This window comes from Rattus rattus, chromosome 6 (assembly GCF_011064425.1).
Source record: "Rattus rattus isolate New Zealand chromosome 6, Rrattus_CSIRO_v1, whole genome shotgun sequence".
NCBI lineage: Eukaryota > Metazoa > Chordata > Mammalia > Rodentia > Muridae > Rattus > Rattus rattus.
The window spans coordinates 108,016,082-108,038,053 of NC_046159.1; the positions used below are offsets into that span (position 1 = coordinate 108,016,082).

Here is a 21,972-nt window from a genome sequence, read left to right on the forward strand (position 1 = left end):
TAGTAGAGTAGAGGTTTTCTCCTTCCACCATGTGGGGCCTGAGGATTGGATTCAGGTCATCAGGCTGGGTGGAAGGCACCTTTACCCACTGAGAATCACCAGCCCCTGGAGCAATGTGTGTGTGTGTGTGTGTGTGTGTGTGTGTGTGTGTGTCTGTGTGTGTCTGTGTGTGTCTGTGTGTGTGTGTGTGTGTGTGTGTGTGTGTGTGTGTGTGTGTGTGTGTGTGTGTGTGTGTGTGTGTGTGTGTGTGTGTGTGTGTGTGTGTGTGTGTGTGTGTGTTTGTGTGTGTGTGTGTGTGTGTGTGTGTGTGTGTGTGTGTGTGTGTGTGTGTGTGTGTGTGTGTGTGTGTGTGTGTGTGTGTGTGTTTGTGTTTGTGTGTTTGTGTGTGTGTGTGTGTGTGTGTGTGTGTGTGTGTGTGTGTGTGTGTGTGTGTGTGTGTGTGTGTGTGTTTGTGTGTGTGTCTGTGTGTGTGTGTGTGTGTGTGTGTGTGTGTGTGTGTGTGTGTGTGTGTGTGTGTGTGTGTGTGTGTGTGTGTGTTGTGTGTGTGTTTGTGTGTGTGTGTCTGTGTGTGTGTTTTGTGTGTGTGCATATGTGTGTTTGTGTGTGTGTGTGTGTGTGTGTGTGTGTGTGTGTGTTTTATGAGTTCTGGATTCTAAAAATGCTCACCATTTTTAAGCTAAAAAAAAAAAAAAATACCTCCAGGAACCAGGCATCGTGGTTCACACCTTTAACCCCAGGACTCAGGAGGCAGAGGCAGGCAGTTTTTGAGTTTGATGCCAGCCTGGTTTACAGAGTGAGTTCCAGGACAGCCAAGGCTACACAGAGAAACCCTGTCTTGAAACACAAACAAACAAACAAACAAACAAAAAACCCAGAAGAACAAAAACAAAGAAGTTGTGTAGTTTGGGGTAGATTATGGTAGGAAAGTACCCTCTCATGAGTCACCCATTAAAATGCCTCCAAAACTATTACCCCCAAATATCATGGACTTTAAAACTTCTGCTAAATTCTACAAAGGCAGCGAGCATTAGTAATTAATCTTTTAATTAATGTTCATCATAAATGATACATCGGTCTTCAGGAAAATTTATAAGATGGTGTAATTTTTTATGTGTGGCATGTTCACTTTACGGCCTTCTGTGTGATCGGCGTGCGCGCTACGTTCCTAGGCATTTAAAAAGGCATCGGAGCACACGATTATTATTTTAAATGATGACAAAGGTTTATAGTTCTTCACTCCCGTGCCATCCCCAGTCACGCCTGGGCTTCTCAGGCCAAGTCCTTCCTCTAGAAGGCAGCCTCCACGGCAGCGTTATTTTTATGGAGAAGACATGAGCTGCTTCACAACGATTTGCTTTCTGGTGGGTTTCCAGAGACACTGGACAGAGAGGGCCATTCATTCTCCTTTAAAACCTAAGGATGTGAGCAGTTGAGTGAGCTTGCTATTTCTTGCTTCTTCTCCTCCTTCCCCTTTCCCTTCCCTTTCCCCTTCCCCTTTCCTTCCCCTTTCCTTTCCCCCTTCCCCTTCCCCCTTCCTTCCCCTTCCTTCCCTTTCCCTTCCCCCTTCCCCTTCCCTTTTTCCTTCCCCTTCCCTTCCCCTTCCCCTTCCCTCCCCCCTTCCCCTCCCCTTCCCCTTTCTCTCTCCCTGCCCTCCTCCTCCTCCTTCTCCTTCTCCTTCTCTCCTCCTCCTCCTCCCCCCCCCCCTCCTCCTCCTCCTCCCCTCTCTCCTCCTCCTCCTCCTCCTCCTCCTCCTCCTTTTCTTTTTGCCCTGATCTCATTATGTAGTTCTACCTGGCCCGGGAACTTGCTATGCAGACTAGGCTGGCCTTGAACTCACAGAGATCCACCTGCATCTGTCCCCCAAGTGCCGTAATTAACGGTGTGTGTTTCAATCAATAAATAGAATATAAAATATAACGGGGGTCATGGATGTCTAAGAGCTTCCCCAAACATTCTGAGGTATTGTTGTTGCTTGATTAACCCCCTGAGATGGAAGGTGAGTCTCCATTGCTGAAGACAACGTGACCTCCGGACACAGGACTCATAGGATCTGAGCTGCATTTGACCTGAAAGCCTCCTCCTTGAGGACTAGTTTTCATGGTTCCAGAAGCTGCCGTGCAAACTTCTAAAGGAAGGAAGCGACTAATGCTCCTTCCCAGCTATGGGGCCTCCAAACCACTCTGCCCCTTTGATCCCCAGCCCATTCTCTGACCCTGGCCACTGTTGCAGCACCTGCCCATACACACAAGCGATAAAAATAAATACATATTCAAACAGCCAAACCAAAAACATTACAACAAATAGGCCCAATGAGGTGGCACGTAAATGAAATCCCCTCACTTGGAAGGTAGAAGAGGAAATAAGGAGTTCAAGGCCTTCCTTGGCTTCACAATGAGTTCAAGACCAAGCTGGGCTGCATGAGACTCTGGAAACCCACGTTCCCTTCCATCAATACCCATGCTAAAACACTGGAAAGGGGGTGCTGAGGAGTCACCGTGGGGAAATAAAGCTGCAGAACCTTTGGTTATTAAACTGCAGAGACCCTGGCAGGAGGAGGGAGGGAGTCCTCCTTCCTGGATCTCATTCCTGGGCACAAATCAGTAGGCTGAAGCTGCAGATCGGCTTGTGGCAGAGACAGTGTAGTCTCTCCACCCTGCAGGAGGCAGTCAATTTAAGAAAAGTGAAGACCCTTTCTTTGGTTGCCATGATGAAGGGTGACATCTTAATCCACGTCCCCGGTTTTCTTCTGAACATTCTGAACTCTTTTACCCAATGACTAGACAGAAGGACTAGTTGGGTCAGAGGGATTAAGATGCTTCTGAAGAGGTGAAGGGACTATGAGATCCACCTGCCTGATATATCCCGGGCCTTGTTAGTCACCATGGCTGCGTCCCTGGCATGAATATGGGGTTCATGGTAAAGAGAACACAGGAGCTAATTATAAATGCTTCCATAAGATGGGCCTGGTGGTACAAACATGTACCCAATGTACTTGGGAGGCTGAGGCAGGAGGATCACAAGGTAAGGTCTGTCTGAGTTGTAGAATTCATTTGAGGCCAGTCTGGGTAACTTAAAGAGACCCTGTCTCAAAATAAAATAAAAACAAAACCAAAAGCAACAACAACAACAATTAAAAAAAAAAAAGTCCACAAATGGCTGGAGACAGACAGTGGACAAAGTGCTTGCCTCTCCTGTGTGAGACCCTGGCTTTAATTCCCAGTGTCATGAATAAACAAACAAACCTTCTCCTAATGGTTAGAAGATTAAGAAGAGGACAGAACTCAGGCCCTTAGATGCTCTAGGCAAGGCTATGTCACAATTCGTTGCCTAGGTTAAACCACCATTCTTTTTTTTTTTTTTTTTTTTTGAGAATATTAAAAATCCTTTATTCCTCTTTTATGGAAAAAATGTAACCACCCTTATCTGTATCTACCATATGGTACAGGAAATGCTATGATTACTTTCACTTTGTAGCTGTGTCTTAGTGCTTATTAATTAACATTTTTTTTTTTTACTTGATTTTTTTTTTTTTTTTTTTTTTTTTTTTATTAACTTGAATCTTTCTTATATACATTTCGAGTGTTATTCCCTTTCCCGGTTTCCGGGCAAACATCCCCCTCCCCCCTCCCCTTCCTTATGGGTGTTCCCCTCCCCACCCTCCCCCTATTGCCGCCCTCCCCCAACTGTCTAGTTCACTGGGGTTCAGTCTTAGCAGGACCCAGGGCTTCCTCTTCCACTGGTGCTCTTACTAGGATATTCATTGCTACCTATGAGGTCAGAGTCCAGGGTCAGTCCATGTATAGTCTTTAGGTAGTGGCTTAGTCCCTGGAAGCTCTGGTTGCTTGGCATTGTTGTACATATGGGGTCTCGAGCCCCTTCAAGCTCTTCCAGTTCTTTCTCTGATTCCTTCAACGGGGTCCTATTCTCAGTTCAGTGGTTTGCTGCTGACATTCGCCTCTGTATTTGCTGTATTCTGGCTGTGTCTCTCAGGAGCGATCTACACTTCTGCACTTCTTTGCTTCATCCATCTTATCTAATTGGGTGGCTGTATATATATGGGCCACATGTGGGGCAGGCTCTGAATGGTAAACCACCATTCTTGATACCCCCTAGGGCACCAGATGGTAGGACCATCCCTGAAGTTGAACCAATTACTCTTAGTCAGGGTTAGAAAGCCAATGGTGTGGAGCCCACGGGAGATATGATAAGATTTAAGTATTCATTTGGACATGCGATCCCTACAAACAAAACAGTATTCTCCAAACTTCTGCACCAACTTTGCTTTGGAGCTTAGAGTTGTGTCTACACAGGAGTTAGGGCAGACACTTCCTTACACCTGTGTCGCAGATAAGGAATCCACACTCGAGTCTCCTGATCTCACACATGAGTGAGGAGCAGAGCAAAGACTACAAACTGAAGCAGAGGTTCTCGCCCTTCCTGAGGCTGCCGCCCTTTAGCACAGATCCTCACGTTGTGTTGACCCCCAGCCATAGAATTATTTTTGTTGCTGCTTCATAAATTTTTTTCTTTTTTGGAGATAGAAGTTTTGCCAAAGGGGTCTCCACCCACAGATTGAGACCTCTGAACTAGCCATTTTATCCTTTAAATTATCTGTAAAGATTTGCTCATTTCTCTAACTGCTGTTAACTGAGCTACTCCCAAGAACCCAGGAACATGGCTGTGACCTCAGAGAGCTTGGGGTAGAGAGGGGAGCACAGGACTGCACACACAGAGAAAGGTTTATAAATGCAGACACGGACTATGGTATGGGGTGGGGGAGAAACTACCAGGAGACCCCCCTTAAACGTTAACACTCTAGCTTGTGTCTTTATTTTAGTGTATCCATTTATTCTTCAGTGGAATCGAACCCAGGCCTTCACAAATGCACAATTCAACTACAGCGCCAGCCCAGCTCCGTCCTTTCATTCAAAAGCCTACTTGCCAGGATGCAACTTGAAAATTCCGAAATTTCCTACTGTACCTCTGCAAAATGCCTCTGTGAAGACAGTGCATGTGGTTTGTATGTGTTGGTTTGTGTGTCTGTGTATGTGTGTGTATATATAGTATGTGTTGTATATGTGTGTGCATGTGTGTGTGTATGTGTGGGGTATATGTGTGGGGTGTGTATATATTGGTGTGCATGTATGTGTAGTGTGTATTAGTGTAGTTTGTGTTGGTGTGTGTCCATGTATATGTAGTGTGTGTATAAGTGTGTGTTGGTGTAGTGTGTATGTACAGTGTGTGTTGGTGTGTGTATGCGTGTGTGGTGTATGTGTGTGCATATCCATGTATATAGTATGTGTGTGGTATATGTTGGTGTTTATGTATTGTGAGTGTGTGTTGTGTGTTGGTGTGTATATGTATATGTGAGTGTATATGTGATGATGTGTGTATTGTGTGTACACATGTGTGGTATGTGTGTGTGTGGTTTATATGTACATGTGTGGTGTGTGTGTGTGTAATAGTGTGTGTGCATGTGTTTGTGTTGTGTGTGTTGGTATGTGTGTTGATGTGTGTGTATATATGAGTCTGTGTGTGGTTTGTGTGTATATGTGTGTGTAGTATGCTTGTGGGTATACACGTAATGTGTATGTATGTGTGGTGTGTGGTGTGTGGTGTGTGTGTGTGTATGTGTGGTGTGCGTGTATGTGTGGTGTGTGTGTCTGTGTGTGTGGTGTGTATGTGTGTACTGGGGAGATGAAAAGGGCATTTCCTTGTCTTCTTTGGCTGTGATTCTCAGCCACTGTTCAAATCCTTCCTGCTCAAAGGCAGCTCCTACAGCAGGTTGTGTGCCTGAATGTGCAAATGTTATCAAAATGTCCAGGCGGCATGGGGAAGAGAAATTCCCCAAAGGTTAATAAAGTCATGGGAAGCTCCAGGGCTCAGTCCCAGCCCAGCCGTTGCTGCCATCCGTCCATAACTGGCCAGTGTGATTGCCTCCTTGGTCACAGTCCTGTCCTTAGGGAGCAAGGCAGGGCGACTCCAGTTGTCCCCATTCTGTAGTCAGGGATAAGGACACCTGATCTAGAGACATGAAATGGAATATGTACCCCAAGACACATGTCATATCGGAGCTACGAAACCCTGGACGTTGCCAATCAAGTAACTGGGAAGATGGGAAGAAGAAAACCCTTAATAATACCAACCAAGGGAGACTGGAAGATCTATGACAGGGTTTAGAGGATGAAACCACTGGGGTGCTGTGGTCATCCTGGTATTTGCAGGTAGAGGAAGATGTAAAAGACTTTATGATTCAGTAATCTTTTGTTACATTTGTTTATTTATTGGGAGCATATACATGTGGAAGTAAGAGTACAATTTACATAGCCAGACATGGTGGTGCACACCTTTAATCCCAGCACCCCAGAGGCAGAGGCCAGCCTGGTCTACAGAGCTAGTTCCAGGACAGCCAGGGCTATACAGAAAAAGCCCTAGTTTGAAAAACAAAAACTAGACAAAGTACAACTTACAGGAGTCCCTTCACTGCTACCGTGAGGGTCCTGGGGATTGAACTTGGCTCATCAGTCTCGGCAGCAGGTGCCTTTATCCACTGAGCCATCTGCCTGCTCGGAATTCTGTGATGTGATGCTAAATTTGTGTGTGTGTGTGTGTGTGTGTGTGTGTGTGTTTAGCTTAAACACACCTCACATGGTCTCTCTCATGCATGCTATGGAGCGCCGATGGTTCAGTAGTCGGAAACCCCATGTGATTTCTATCGGAGTCAAGTGGGTTTGGGGATACAGCACAGTGTGGTTGTGACAGCATGCAGTGTGGCTGTGTGGGCGAAACAATTGTTTCCTTGAATGGAGAACGGCATCCGCTTCATCTGCACAGTATACTTCGGATTGTTCCTAAGGGCAAATATTTCATCTTTTAACTGTGTTTATGAGACTCAGCAGGCAAAATTATAGCACAATAAATCTCACTCTGTAGTTACACCCTATGCTCTTAATCTCTGAACAGTGAGAGGTTTAGAAGTGAGGCTGACAGGGTTAATTCTTGCCCTGCTATTCACAGCTGCCGGATTTTAGGCAAGCCATTTAACTTCTCCAAGAGCCTCCAAATCCTTACCCAGAAATCGGGATTGACAGCAGTGCTGGCTTCATGGAATGGTTGTGAAGATGCAGCGTGGCTGGATCAGCACTGGAACATACAGCGAGGACTGATGAACTCCAACTGTAATGAGTCTGAAGCATCTCATAGGCTCACGGTTGAACTACTGGTCCCCAGGTGCAATTGGGGAAGTAGTGGAGACTTAAGAAAGATGCCTCGCTAGAGGAATTACGACATTGGCGGCAAGCCAGAGGATCCTACGTGGGCACTATTTCCTGACTCTATTAGTGCTTCCTGTCCACCATGGGAAGCTACACACTCACATTGCCATGATGTCTGCCCAAGCTGGTCTGAACCTGTGAGCCAAAATAAATCTTTGCTCCTATAGGCTGTTTAGGTAGGGTATTTGGTCACAGATGTTACATTGTTTTTGTTCTGTTTGTTTGTTTTATCATTGACTGTCAAGTGGGATCATTTGTAGGAGTCTCTAAATTTGCTGGGCTAGAAACTTGGTCCCCAGTGCAGCAGTACCAAGAGGTGGTACCTTTAGGAGGTGACCGGATCATGAGGACTGTGTCATCATGAATGGATTCATAAGTAAATGAGATATATGGAAGGTAGTTTTACTATTTTTTTTAAAGCAAGCTTTAATTAGCTTGCCCGCTATGTCTCAGCACATGATATCCTTTTTTTTCCCCTGTTTATTTATTTATATGAGTACACTGCAGCTGTGTTCAGACACACCAGAAGAGGGCATCAGATCTCATTACAGATGGTTGTGAGCCACCATGTGGTTGCTGGGAATTGAACTCAGGACCCCTGGAAGAGCAGTCAGTTCTCTTAACCACTGAGCCATCTCTCCAGCCCAGAACATGATACTCTTAACTCCCTTATGATACAATGAAAAGGCCCTTACCAAGAGAATGCCAATGCCATGTGTTTGGACTTCCTAGCCTCCATACCTGGGAGCAAAATCAAACAAAAACTTATCTTCTTTATAAATTGCTCAGCCTCACGAATTCTATTACAGCAACACAAATTGGACTAACACACGCTCGTTCAACTATTGGGTACTTACAGTGCTGTGCAAAATACACACCAAGAGGGCAAACAAGTTAATAAAGGGAGGCGCTTGCTCTCACAGAAAGAACTGAGGTATGTCACAAAAACCATTCATTCAGACAGTGAATTAGGCAAGAAGAGGAGAAAATGATTAATTCTCATCTGTGGGGCAGAGACCAGATCACAACATGATGTCTGAGCCTCCAAATGCACAAACCGTGACAAGTAAGCTAACTCTGGGGACAAGAATCACCACCTGCAAAGACCTGCCGATAAGAGGGTGTGTGGTATCCAGTGTAAGAGACCTTCTCCCAGACAGGGAGAGAGAAGGAGGGAAAGTTAGTAGGGACCAGAATTTAGAAGGTCTTGAAAGCCAACTTAGGGAATTTGGGCAACATGAAGCAGAGGCATGTGAACAGATGGGGAACAAGATCACAGTTAATTCTGGGGTCCCATACTCTGGTGTCAGGTGGAGGGAAAGCAGAGAGAGATGAGGGACAAATGTCAGACCCAAGGTGGGAAAAGGAGCCAGACACAACAGTTCCAGCCTTATGGTGCCCGGAGCTCACTGGAGAAATAAGACATGTGTGTCAACATCCAAGAGGGAGATCATAGAACAAAGCCACAACTACCTTCACGTCAGTGCCAGGGAAATGAGTTATCATTTCCTCAACTAGAAGATGAGACAATGGCCATCCATTTACCCTTCTGGGTCTATAAGGATGTAATCATGCCAGGACAGTGATATGTGGAAAAACATTTGCAGAATACAAACCAAGTTCCATTCAGTAGTACCCAGGTGCAGGTTTCCGGCGAGCTCAGACTCCGGGGTGGAGGAAATTAACACATGCTGGTTTTATTGCAGGAGAGCAGAGAAGGAAGTGAGCCTAGGAAGAAGGTTGGGGACTGAGTGAAAGCTGATGCTTGGGTGTCTTTTCTCTGAACTCCTCTACTTCTGTCTCCATGACATAGAGCTTCTGTTCCTGCCAGGGGACCTGAGACTTCCCGAATTGTGAGATGCAGATATATGAGAATAACATTGACAAGGGGTTTGGAGCAGCCTGTTAAAACAGTAGCTGGAGGGATAGACTGTTTCTGGAACCTTCTTTGCAAGCTACATGAGTGAGGATGTTGTCTGAGCTCTCTGGGCCTCAGCTTTCTTCCCATGGGCGAAGAAGACTTCAGGTCCAGTGACCCCTAACATGGGCCGAGCCTTAGGCTTTGTCCAAACGTCAGGGGTGGGAATTCTGGGGAGTGCACGCATAGTTCTTTTCCATTTGAGAAGAGGGCAGGTACGTGCAGACTTTGTAACCTGTAATTCTGACTTGAGAGGGGCGGAAAGCCTCTCACTTGTCACTCTGGGGCACAGCATTTTGGGTTCTTATGACCCTAGACTCAGGCTTGTAAGAAGAAACGAATACTTCTGGAGCAAAGCAGAGACTGAGGTGTCTCTTCTGTGGATGCAAAAAATATCCAAAACCCAAGCCCCCCTAACTCCCACAGGATTCTGTGGGTTGAGGTTTATTTTATAGAGGAAGAGACTGGGTTATAGGGGTTAAGGATAAGACTGGAATCTACGGCCACCAAGTCAGACGATAAAATTCTGGGCTGACTCAATCCAAGGTGTAACTCCCTGTCTGCAATTATAGACAGTGTCTCAAAACAGTACTCTGCCCAAATCTGTGTGTGTGTGTGTGTGTGTGTGTGTGTGTGTGTGCGTGCGTGCAAGCACTCACGCATGTATGTCACAGAGTGTATATGGAGGCTAAAGGACAATCTTGGAAGTCAAACCTCACCTACCATCTTGAGACAGGATTTTCACTGTTGACTGATCCCCACAAGCTCACTGATCCCCAAATTTCTGGAGATTTTCTTGTCTTGGCCTCTCATCTCGATCTAGAAGCACTTCGATTACAGATTGATACTTCTACACCCAGCTTTCTATGTCTTTTGTTTTGTTTCTGTGGCGTGTGGTGGAAGGGGGGGATGGAGAGATTTGAACTCGGGTCCTTTCCAGCTGAGCCATCGCCCTAGCCCTCAACTCCAAACCTTGAGCAATGACGCTCTTTGGCTTAGGATGACGCTCACTGCCTCTGCCGCTTCTTGCTTCCCCTTTTAGGCTAGCTCCTTCTGCCCAGCTCACAATCGTGGAGGTTTCCCTGATCTTAGGATCAGACAGCTCATAAGCCTTCCTTTGACTCCACATTCTGTCCCCCCCACCCCCACCCCCACCCCAGATCTACATAGTCCTTACCTCCGTCCTCTGTTCAGCCCCTCCCTGCCAATTCATTCTACTTAGTGGAAACCACAGTGGCTCAGTGCCTCTCAGCCCTCACAGCGGGTGACTTGGATGACTCCGCCTCCCTCCAGCTCCTCAGCTCAGGAACTCAGGGGTGCATTCTCCTCAGCCCTTCCCCCTCTGCACCCCAGCCTTGAAAGTGGATCAGTCTTTTCACGCATCCACTGAAACTATCCCGAGTACACCCCCATCAGTCCTGCCTGAGCTACACCTGTACCCTGACGACTCTCCTACGGCTCCTACGGTCCTGACCTCTGCCTGAGCTCCAGTGTCACAAATGGGACCTCCAGATATGAATCCAAGTATGTCACGGGTCTTTAGCATCAGCCCATCTTGTAACGAGGCATTTCTTCTCCCAAATCTGCTTCTTTTCCTCCCCTCATCTCTATTGCAGGAATGCTACCACTCCCCCCACCCCCACAGCCTCTGCACCTAGTCCACCTAGTAACCAGCCGAGACCTGGAACCCTTTATGCCACAGTGCTCCACAGACACAGCCACCACACCATGCCCACATCTTTATGTTCCCCCAAATACCTCCCGCTTAGGACCTTCCCCTCATTCCTGTCTCTAGTGTTTGAGTTCAAGACCTTCCTGACCATTGAACTGGCTTCACATTATGCTGTGGCCCCCCTCTAGGTTACATATGTTCAGCCATTCTGAGCATGCTGGAGCTAGAATGATTGTTTTCACATGGAAAGTCGGCCATTGTCTTAAAGATATTAGCTGTCGTCACCTCTCCATTGTCAAGCCCTAACACTCTATAAAATGGCCTTCTCCTTGGGGGGTGGGGGGGTGTCCCTGCAGAGCTCAGCTTCCAGCCTCTTGTTGACCTCTCTCTGTCTTCTGAAATGTTCTACCTTTCCTTCTCTTGAAGACCTAGCCAGAGTCCCACATTCCTCCTCCTGGAGTCTTCTCTTACCTCTGAGCTGTGTGCCTTGTTCTCTGCTGCCCACATAGTTCTTACCACCTACTAACCATGTTTGTGTACAGGTATTACTTCTCCCTGAAGAGAGGGGAGAACATGCCGCCTATGTTTGGATTCTCGGCACGGTGCATAATGTCTGGCACGCGGCCTGTTACAGTAGCCGCGGTTAAAGCATAACACGCAGGGCATGACTTTGGAGTGAGGTGCGTAGTTTAAGCCCCAGTGGAAGTTCATAGCATTACAAAAGCTGGCAGTCAGAAATAAAGTGCAGCTTTTATGATAAAATCCAAGCCAAGCGCTTCTCCATCTGTCTACCTGTGCGCATTTTCTTTGGATAAGGCACTGTCTTCTAGGTCCTGGAATTGAAGATAAATGGAGCACCGCTCTGGCTCAGGGGTAGAAAGCCCATGTAAGCTTTTCCATGGTCCTTACACAGGCAGCCCTGGTCCTTTAGGCAGATACAGAGGCATCTGGGTGGTGAGTGAGTGCATTGCATTTTAGGAGGCCTGATGGACAGGTCTGTCCTACCTCAATAGACATTGGGATGAGGATCAAAGTGTTTCAGGATTAAGACCAAGAGGACTTACCAGGTCTGCATTTAGGGATGTGGTCAGCTGCATTGTCAAATTGCTCCTAACAACGAGGACTGACAGGGACAACAAGAAGACAATTTTAAACCTCATGCCATAGTTTCCTGAGATATAGTTCCAAGCTGGGGGCTGGGGATTTAGCTCAGTGTTGAGCTCTTGCCTAGCAAGCACAAGGCCCTGGGTTGGGTCCCTAGCTCCAGAAAAAAAAAAAAAAAAAAAAGAAAAAGAAAAAAGAAAAAGAAAAGATATAGTTCCAAGCTGGTATGCATGTCTGCATCTGTAGATTAGCAAACACACACTATATATACACATACACATACATATATGTAATTTGTGCTGCTGTGCTCTCCTGGCTGCTCTGAAGAAGTGAAAAGTAGACACGGAAGATCCCATGTTTAGATGTTTAAATCTACAAGCGGGATGGGCTGGAGTGTCACTCAATGATAGATTGCTTGCTTAGCATGCACAAGGCTTGGGTTTGAGAGAGAGAGAGAGAGAGAGAGAGAGAGAGAGAGAGAGAGAGAGAACACATGGATACTAGTGGCCAAAGTGCATTGAGTTCCAGAAGTATGGGGACTAGCATCTGTAAAGAGCATTGCAGAGAGTTACAGTCTTGGGTTCCAGACCAGCAAGTTCACTGTGCAGACAGGGCCGGGGCTTCAACGCTGCCAAGAGCGCTTTCTGTGGGCCTCATTCTGGAAGTTCTATTCTAAGTAAATTGGGGGTCATGTCAGATACTGAAGATTGGAAACTGTAATTCTGACATTGCAGTTTTTAGATACAAACAGTACCCCACTTCCTAAGTCTACATATCTGCTGTCATTTTTAACCATGTGTGATCTGATAGTGGGGTCAATCCGAAATCAGGGGAATTTAAAAATGCCCCAAACTCTATTCACAAATACTGATTGTTTTGGAGTTTGTATAAAAGTTGATTCGCTGAATGCAAAGGCATGGATTAATCAGAGAACATACAAAATAAACATTTCAACCTCAATTTTGATAAAGCCATTTGTTGGTATTAATGTCGAGGAGAACAGCGCTAAAGAAAAACCATCACACACACACACACACACACACACACACACACGTGTATTCATAGGGAACACCCTCTGCCTTTCCCATATGCGGTGTGGAAAACCATGCCAGAACGATTATGCAGAAACTTCCTAGTAAAAACAGCCAGTAAGCTCTTCCTAAACTTGAGACCGGCTGCAGCGACACCCCAACCCCGCTCCGCGCTTCCTAAGCAGCTTCATGAGGAGCCTGCGCGCGGCCCACTTGAGGGATTCACAAGGTATACCGTCCTTGGGATCCGAGAGCAATCTCTCCACTTAGGCTCATCTGGCAGAAAGACTCCATATTAGCAGCCCAGGAATAATGTGCGACAAATTTTCGCGATCTCCCTTCGGTGTTAGCCTCCCCTGTCTCTCCAGCTCTGTATCCCAGCGCCTTGAGGGGCCACCTTTGCAGCGGACTCCAGGGTCTGCAGCCCGCAAAGGCCCCCAAACTGGAGTGAATAGGATGCGAGCTTCTTTGACCTTTCACAGAGTAAGCTCAGCTTTATGAGATTCTCTAATTCCGATCTCCCAACCCCAAGTCTACGCATATCTCACTAGCGAGGGCTGCTTCTCTCATAAAGGCTGTCTGAGATTCTGGCCCTACGCTAAGTGTTTCTCCCAAGCAAGTGGATCAGCAGCTTTTGGAAGTTTCACTAGCCCTGCTTTTTGTTATGAAAAGAATCAAAGCACACAGAGTGACATAGCACAACTAGGTTTTGAGACCAAGTTTGATTTCACGCCGAGGCCCTTAAATCTCCATTGCTGCTTTTTACTTGGCAATATCAATTCTTATGGAGCAATTACGGTATTATGAGCACTGTGCAAAGTAGTTTTCCAGGTTAGTCTCAGAGGCAAGGCTGCTATTTACCACCTAAGGAATCTTAAACAACTTTTTAAACCTTTTTTTAAAACTCTATTTTCCTGTCTGCAAAACGAGGCATAAAAAATGTGACTGCTGTGAAGATCAAGAGAATTAATACGTGCAAAGCACTTAGACCACAGACCCGCACGAAGTAAGCGCTGAAAATTTTGCCTTCAGGGAGTCACATCCATTTGTACATCGGTGGGAGAGGTTAAGTAAAAACCCGCTCCAGATGGTACGGGGCTCATCTTGGAGCCCAGACTTGTTTGGGAATTGCATGGATCCAGGCACCTGCTGGGTAGGGGACCTGATTCCCCGGCTCTGCCGCAGAAGGTGCTGAGGTCTGGGGGCCCTGGAAGGATCCCATTCTTAGCCGAACTTCCAGGTTGAGAATCTATGCCTGCGTAAAGGGCCCCGGCATTATGGAGGATCCCGGTGGATCCCCGGGCAAAAGCAATGCGTAGGACATCTGTGCCAGGGATTGATTGTCTGACAGGGTCCCTGGCGCGCGCGCGCGCACACACACACACACACACACACACACACACACACACACACACGCATTACCCCCATACACACACGCATTGCACACACACGCACACGCGCGCGAACACACACACGCATTGCACAAACACACACACACACACAAACACACACACACACACACACACACACACACACACACACACACACACACACACACACACACACACACACACACACACACACACGCACGCATTGCCCGGGACCGCCAGCCCCTGTTCCCCCGCCCGCCGCGCTCCAGGGCGGAGTTTCCTCCTCTGCTTATTGTTCGCAGCCCAGCGCCTGCCCGCCCAGCCGCCGCCCCGCCCGACCCCGCCGCCGCTTTGGGAGAGCTCCTGGGGGAGGGGGCGGAGGCCAGCGCGGACGGGACGGGGCGGGAGTCCTCGCAGCAGCGTGCGCGGGGCCGCAGCCGCGCAGTCACCGTCCGGGCCGCAGCCACCTTCCCTCCTCGCTTCTGGCTCCGCGTCCCAGCCCAGCTCTGCGGCAGGCAGGAGGAGCAGCCAGATAGTGACTCCAGAGTTCCCGGCTGTCGCCAGGCCTCCCGGAGTGGCGCCGACTCTCCCGCCGGCCGGACGCCGGACCCTGCGCCAGAGCCGCAGCCACCTGCTCCGAGTCCCCGGACGAGCACAACCATGCGCCCCACTCTGGCGCTCTCCGCGCTGCTCTTGCTGCAGCTGCTGTTACTGTCGACTCCATCTCTCTCCCAGGATAATGGTGAGTGGATAGCCGCGCGGCTCTGCCCCGACCCTTGGTTATTCCCCTCCGCCCCAAGCCTGGAGAGGCTCCTGGGAGGCCGGCTGCACCGCGTGGTCGGACCGCTTGCAGCCTCTCCCGCGTGGCCGCACGCAGAGCCTGACCTTGGCACCATCCACGCCCCCTCCAAATTGGAGAACGCCGCAGGTGCGGGGCCAGATCGTGGATGTACCTCTAGTCTTCACTGGTATAGAGTGAGCTGGAGCTTGTGAGGTTGTAAAGGGGGTACTTGGTGGGTTCGCTGGAGAAAGGGGGGAAACTCTGGGTTGTTGGAAGGTCCCAGATTCCCGCGGGACCACCAAAGTGCGATTTCTCTTTCTCGTGTTTGGGGCGACCAGGGACTGCATTGCGAGGTCGTTGAAACTAAGCAAAACGACAAGCTAGTTACACAAGCCTGAAACAGATCGCAAACCTTTAGGTGCCCACGCGTGCACCGTGCTTCTTGTCCATGCGCTTTTTCTTAAGCCTGCTCCGGGACGGGTGGAGTAAGTGCTCCTACCACGGTCCCAGAGTCTGATTCAGCCGGGACCTTGCCTTCACGATGCCTCAGGACCGGATCCTTTCTCAGAGCATGGCCAGGATGGTGGGCCCCTCCCACCCCTTTGTGTAAACAAGAAACTTCTTTCACAAATGAGGTTTGAGCTGTGTCTTAGTGATACCCCAGGCACCCTTCTCCCATCAGACCCAGCTTGGAGACAGTCCCACTATCTTCTTTCCGGAGGTGGAATGCTACTTTCTGTTTGAGAGGTCAGGCAGTGTTTGCAAACGTAACCAGAGCAGGTGTCCCAAAGTCCCTGCCAAACAGCTGAGAGACTCAGCCCAGGAGAGAGAGGCACGTTTCATAAACTGAGGAGCCTATCCTTCCTGACCAGGTAGTTGTAGGGAGAAAGTAGCGAGGGGAAGCTTTCCAGGGTCAGAAGTACTGGGGTGACCGCCCAGACGGGGAAGGGACTCTGTTGATATGGGAGTTAGTGTTGGGGGGCCCGGATTCTACGGGAGAACAATGAGAAATGGCTGCGTGGTGAGGGCTGTTCCTCAGGGAATGGAGGTTAAAGCCTCTGGGGGTGGCCTGGGACTCCAGCATGGCCTGAAAGGTTAGAGTATTCCACTGGAAGGGCCTGTGTCTCTTGAGGAGGGGTGCAATTCGAGGAAGATGGGAACAGCTTAGAGGACCCCAGTCTACAGTTGACACAATCAGAAGGGATGACAAGTTTGTGGCGTGCCTTGGCAATTTCATGGTGCATCTTCACACGCAGTCTTTTGGAGGGGGAGCCTCCTAGTACCATTCAAAAGCCAGATGGGCTAGTTAGTCCACAGTGATTCTGATCTTATAGAAGCCAAGCTTGGAGAAGATACAGGGTATGGGAAAGGCCTTGCTGTCCTGTCCTAAGGGGAGATGCCCGAAGTCAACAGTGAACTGCTTTCAACCTGATCCCTGGACATCAAGGCTGGGGTTCTTGTCTGGCACCCAAGAACTGCCTAGGAACCCCATCTGCTGAGAAGCCCTCTCCAGACTCTACCTCAGGCAGGAACAGTTCATCATCAGAGATCAACATGTGCGAATAAATGTGCCCAGAAACTTGTCCTTGCAAGCAGCAAGTCTCTTAAGCATCACTGAGCCCCGGATACCCAAACCCCGAAATGTCATTTTTACAGTATGTGGCAATATAGAGAAGTTCTTTGACAGTGTTTGGTGACCAGGAGGAACGGTTACAGCAACTGATTATGATGATGATGGTGAATTACATCCAGGGTAAAAGGCTTAGGGGACAAACCTGGGATTGGGGTGTGGTGGTTTTACACCTTTCTCTAGGTCAGCTCCCTTAGCGGCTGTCATCAGCCATATCTCCCCCCACCCCCAGCCCCAACCTCAGTCGGTGAGATTCTGTGATGAGATGCAAAACTGGAGGCTTATGGTGAAAGTCTCTGTAACAAAGGAATTATCCGGACCGGTCCCCTCCAGCTTTCCTCCTAAGCTGGTGGCTGGAGCACACCCTAGAGGTAAACAACCTTTATCCTGGGATTCTTTTGGTGCTTTTCCTTTGCCACAGGGCTAGTCAGACCTTTGCACTCCACTTTCCTATCTGTGAAGTAGAATGGAGGGACAGAAGGGGACCGCTCTTTCCACTGCTGTAGATGTCTTGGCTTTCATGGTCCTTGGCTGATGAAAAGAAAGACTGATTTAGTCCTCTCTGGTTGATAGCCGGATGATGGATAAATCCGGGTCAGGAGAAAGATGGGTTGACCCCATCTCAGACTGGGCCCCACACTTGTGTGCCTGTGGACGAGGTAGTGTACTTTCCAAGCCACAGTTTCCTACTAAAGTGATCGCAGGTGGTCTTCATCTGAGCAACGGTGAGGGGAACAGGTTTAACATTGTTGCCAAGTCACTAGTATCAGCGGCCCCTGGGTACTGCTGTGAATTGAATGGGTGTATTGGGCGCTTCATGGGCTTGAGCCTTGGGATTCTGCTGCTGTTAGCGATTGGCAGTCGGAATGTGGCTGCTTCCCAGGGACAAGGGGAGGCTGGCTGTCTTAATGAGCCCAGGGTGAGTTGTGAAGAGCTTCCTGGAGTGTTTTCGTATGGAGATTTTTAAATAAAAAAAGGATCTGCAGGGGGTGGGAGAGCTCTCCCTAGGGTCACTAAGCTAGGATGAATTGTAAGGTGTAGGGGAAATGCAGACTGGGGTGTGGGGGATTGGAGCCACTCTAGGGAGTTTGAGGTAGGCTCTGTGAGGAATTCTATAGGGGAGGGAACCAGCCTCTGGGTTGAAGGGAAGGTTCCAGAAGTGGGGAGGAGACAGGGGTTTTCTGACAGGATTCTTTCTGAGGTATTCCTCAACAGAGGTAGCCGGACTGAGAGACAGACTGAGAGTCACTAAAGGCACAGAGGCTTCAGGTGGGGTGTGGCCTCCCTCAGTGGGACAGAGACCAGCAGTCTAAAGTCCTCTGGAGGTCACGATACCTATGTGGAATGTTAGACTCAGGTGAAGAGAGCCAGAGAGTCTGCCTCTCTTCCTCGGCCCCTCCCTTCACAGGGAGGACACTACCTTTGGAAGCTGAGGGGGAGGGACCATGGGGTTAGGGTCGCCTGGGGAGGAGGCTGTGGAATGGGTTATCTCTTGAGCCTGTGGAACCCTACTGGGCTCCATAGCCTGCTGTGCCTTAGAGAGCCAGAACCTTGTGGTGAGCATGTGCTCCTTGGCTGTTGACCTGAAAGGGAATCGCAGCAGCTTGACTCCTGGGCAAAGATGTCTACACAGTGGACTCCCTGTCCAGTTGTGTAGTAGGAGCCGGTCTCTGCTCCAGCCAATGCTGCCCTCCACAGCCAGAGACATGATGAAGCTGCTCTCTGCTTACCCACCTGAGCTGACCTGGAGACCCAGCAGACCTAGAGCCAGGAGGATTTTCAGCTCTGGGCTCTGTGTCTGAGGCAGGGCAAGGAGCTCAGTTGATACAGTTTCCTGTCACAGCCTGTTCCCAGAAACACTGTGGGACAAGTCTTTCTGTTGTGCGTCTCATCCACTTGGGAGGCTGTGAAAGATCCAAGGAAGTGTCAGATCTGGGATCATGACTCCCAGGGCCACAGAAGCCTAAGTGTGTTCTTTAAGTGAAGACATCAAAGCCGGATGTGGTGGAACATGTCCTTAGTACTGGCATTCAGAAACGAGGGGATTTCTGAGTCCCAGGCCAGCTACATAGTGGCACCATGTCTCAAAAAAAAAAAAAAAAAAAAAGCTTTCAGGAAAATAATCTATTCAAAAGATACATTATGGAATGGGACATGCTTGAACTCTCAGTGTAGCTTCTGGCACTGAATAAACCCGGCATGGTGGCACACGTCTATAGTTCAAGCACTTGGGAGGCTGACTCGGGGTCACCAGAAGTTGAAAGTCATTGGTTTCATAGGAAACTGGAGGTCAGCCTAGGATACATGAGACCCTGTCCCTAAAAGGAAAACACTGTAAGGAGCTTCTCATTTGCAGTAATACTTGAGATAAGGTTCCTTTAAGTAGCAGCCCACTGCTTATTCAAAGTGGAATCCAGGAACTCAGGGGGGAGCTCACAGGGTAGAATGCTTGCCTAGAATACACAAAGTCCCCAGTACCACAGAAAGTGAGCGTAGTCTGTAATCCTAGTACTTGGAGGGCGTGGGAGGGAGGAGAATACGAAGTTCTAGGTCAGCCTAGGCTACAGGAGACCCTGTCTCAAAGTAAAACACGTAAACGATGGAATTCGGTTGCCCAAGGATAGTTTCTATACCATCTCTGCAAAACTGTTCTAAGACAGACTCCAAGGGCCGAGAGCCACCTGCAACTCACCTGCTAGAACACACTTATTTTTCAGACAAGAGAGAGGTGTAGTCCAAGCAGGAGGGACATCGCCTGCTTCTGTGTGTTCCCAAGGGCCTGGCAAGAGACAAGTGTGTACAGGTGTGTGTGGCTGTAAAACTGACCTCAGCCTTTTTGGTGTCATTTCTCTTCTGGGGTCTGGAGGAATTTAGTGAAGGTCAATTAATATAGCCTTTAACCAAATCTGTCCCTTCCTGTCTACCATCAAGGCAACTGAAGCTTGCTGTTATCTGGCCAATCAACGCCAGTCACGGAGCTGGCGGCCTGAGTTGTGATTGTGTATGTCAGTGTCCCCAATGGGCCTGAGAGCTCCTGTGGCATCCACAGCAGCCAGCCAGTACCTGCAATAAACAGGTGGTCAAAGAGGTGCTCACAGGAAAAGCGGCCTCATTGCTAGCTTTCTAAGCCTCAGCTCCCCGAATCTGAGACACAGGCCCACCAATATAGTCACTGTGTTGGCCACAGGGCTGACAGTTCTTTTCCTACTCTCTCAGCCCACACCATCACCCCCTCTCTCTTCCTTTGTACCCTCATCCCCCTTAGGTCAGCCACCTCATACTTCCCTAGGGCCAGGGTGCAGTGTGACACCCCGTCCGCCAATTGTCATAGCCAAAAAGCTACATGCTTCAACTCCAAGGGTAGAGAATTGTGAGGAGTGACCGATCTAGGCTTGCATTCTATTCTTTTGAATAGATTAACCAGGTTGGGGTCCAGGGAGCCCCCCTCAAGAGCCCACACGTCAGTTCAAACCTTGAAACTGTCTGATTGGTCAGGTAGACAGGGCAGTACTGTGACAAGGCCCAGGCGTTCTGTGATCCCTAAGCACACAGCCAATGTCTGAGGAGCTCAAATCCACAGAACTTAACCTGAGCTGCAAGGCTTGGCTCTTGAGACTCCCGTCTAACTGGATGCCCCTGCTGCTCTCTGAGAGCATCCCCACTAGTGTCACAGAGTGCTAAAGCTGGGAGAGCACAAGCTTGCCACTGGGTGGCCTCTATTTCTGTCCATTCCAGAGAAGGGAAGTTGAGGCACAAGACTTACAGTCGGTTGGCCACCTAACTACGTCTTTCCTCAAACATTCTCAGGCTCCTAGCATCTTACTTCAAGACTTCTTTTATCTTTTAGACCGTTTCACAGAACTCCAGCTGGCCTGGAACTGCCCTGTGTAGCCAAGGAGGGCTTGACTGTCTTATTCTCCTGCCTCCACCTCTAGGTATGTATCACCGTGACCAACAGTTTGACACAGTGCTGGAGATAAATGAAAGGCTTCATGCATGCTAGACAAGCATTCTACCAGCTGACCTGTCACACCCTGCCCAAGTGTCACCTTCTCGAGGGAACTTTCCAGGACATAGAACCTACCCCCTCCCCATTTCCTTGCCCTCCATGCTCTTTCCCATTGCATGCCTCCCCCCCACCGCTAGACCAGCAGTTTTCAACCTGTGGGTCATGACCCTTTAACAGAGGTTGCATATCAGATATCCTGCATATCAGATATTTATATTACCACTCATAACAGTAGCAAAATTACACTTAGGAAGTAGCAACAAAAATAATTTTATGGTGGAGGAGGTCACCACAACAGGAGGAACTGTATTTTAAAGCGTTGAAGCTTTTGGAAGGTTGAGAAACACTGTGCTACACTGTATCATGAGGGCAGAAACATTTGTTAGTACTGTAGCCACAGCCTCTAGAAAAGTCCCTGGCCCATAGTAGATGATCAATAAATGCTTGCCAAGTGAGTGAGTAATGGGCAGAGCTGGTTTGAAGCCTAAAGGTTCATGTACCAACTCTGTACCCTCCACTCCTGACCTGAGTCCAGAATGTGGAGATGGCTGCCAGGAGCTGGCCATGGATCTTGGAGAAATAGACAAGTGAGCATGAACGGGGAGACTCTGAGGAGGAGAGCCACAGGAGTTCAGTAGCCTCGGGTCTCCTGTGTGGCTGTGTGCTCCTCACCCTAAAAGTCCTTCAGTGGAGACAACATCTAAGACAAGTTACGTTGTTCGCATATTGGAAGTTCAGGATACTACAATGTCGGTTCTGCCTTCATTATCTCACAGCCCTACGACCAACAACAGGATCACACCTGTCAGGTAAAAGGGAAGGAATAAGAACACCACTCACTGTAGCTCCTCCTTTGAGGTATCTACCCCAGACTACACATGAACTTTTCCAAGAGCATTTTGCTGAACTGAACTTAATCATATGCTGATATCTAACTGCAAGAGAATCAGGAAAGAGTGCTTTCCTTTGGAAAGAGTAACTTTCATTTGACCAAAAATAGCTACTGTTATAAAGAAGCAGAGATGGATACTGAGGTGGGTGCCTGGCAAGTTCCACTGGAGGCCTTGTTTGTGGCTGCCTCAGGCTGCTTGTGGCTCTAGTCAGCCCTCCTTTCACTGATGCATCAGCTCCAGCTGTGCGGAAGAGGAGAGTTAATTGGTTTCTCCTCGGCCTTAGGCATTGA

General features: G+C 48.7%; 1 protein-coding gene across 1 annotated transcript in view; it reads left to right on the plus strand.

Annotated features, from left to right (window-relative positions):
- The first annotated feature begins 14,830 nt into the window (after nucleotides 1-14,830).
- The window catches only part of Podxl (podocalyxin like), a 47,071-nt gene continuing 39,929 nt past the window's right edge, over nucleotides 14,831-21,972 (plus strand). The window contains exon 1 of the mRNA XM_032906797.1: nucleotides 14,831-15,111. Within this exon, the coding sequence (XP_032762688.1) occupies nucleotides 15,030-15,111 (82 nt within the window). The 5' untranslated portion in view covers nucleotides 14,831-15,029. The remainder of the gene's footprint in view (nucleotides 15,112-21,972) is intronic.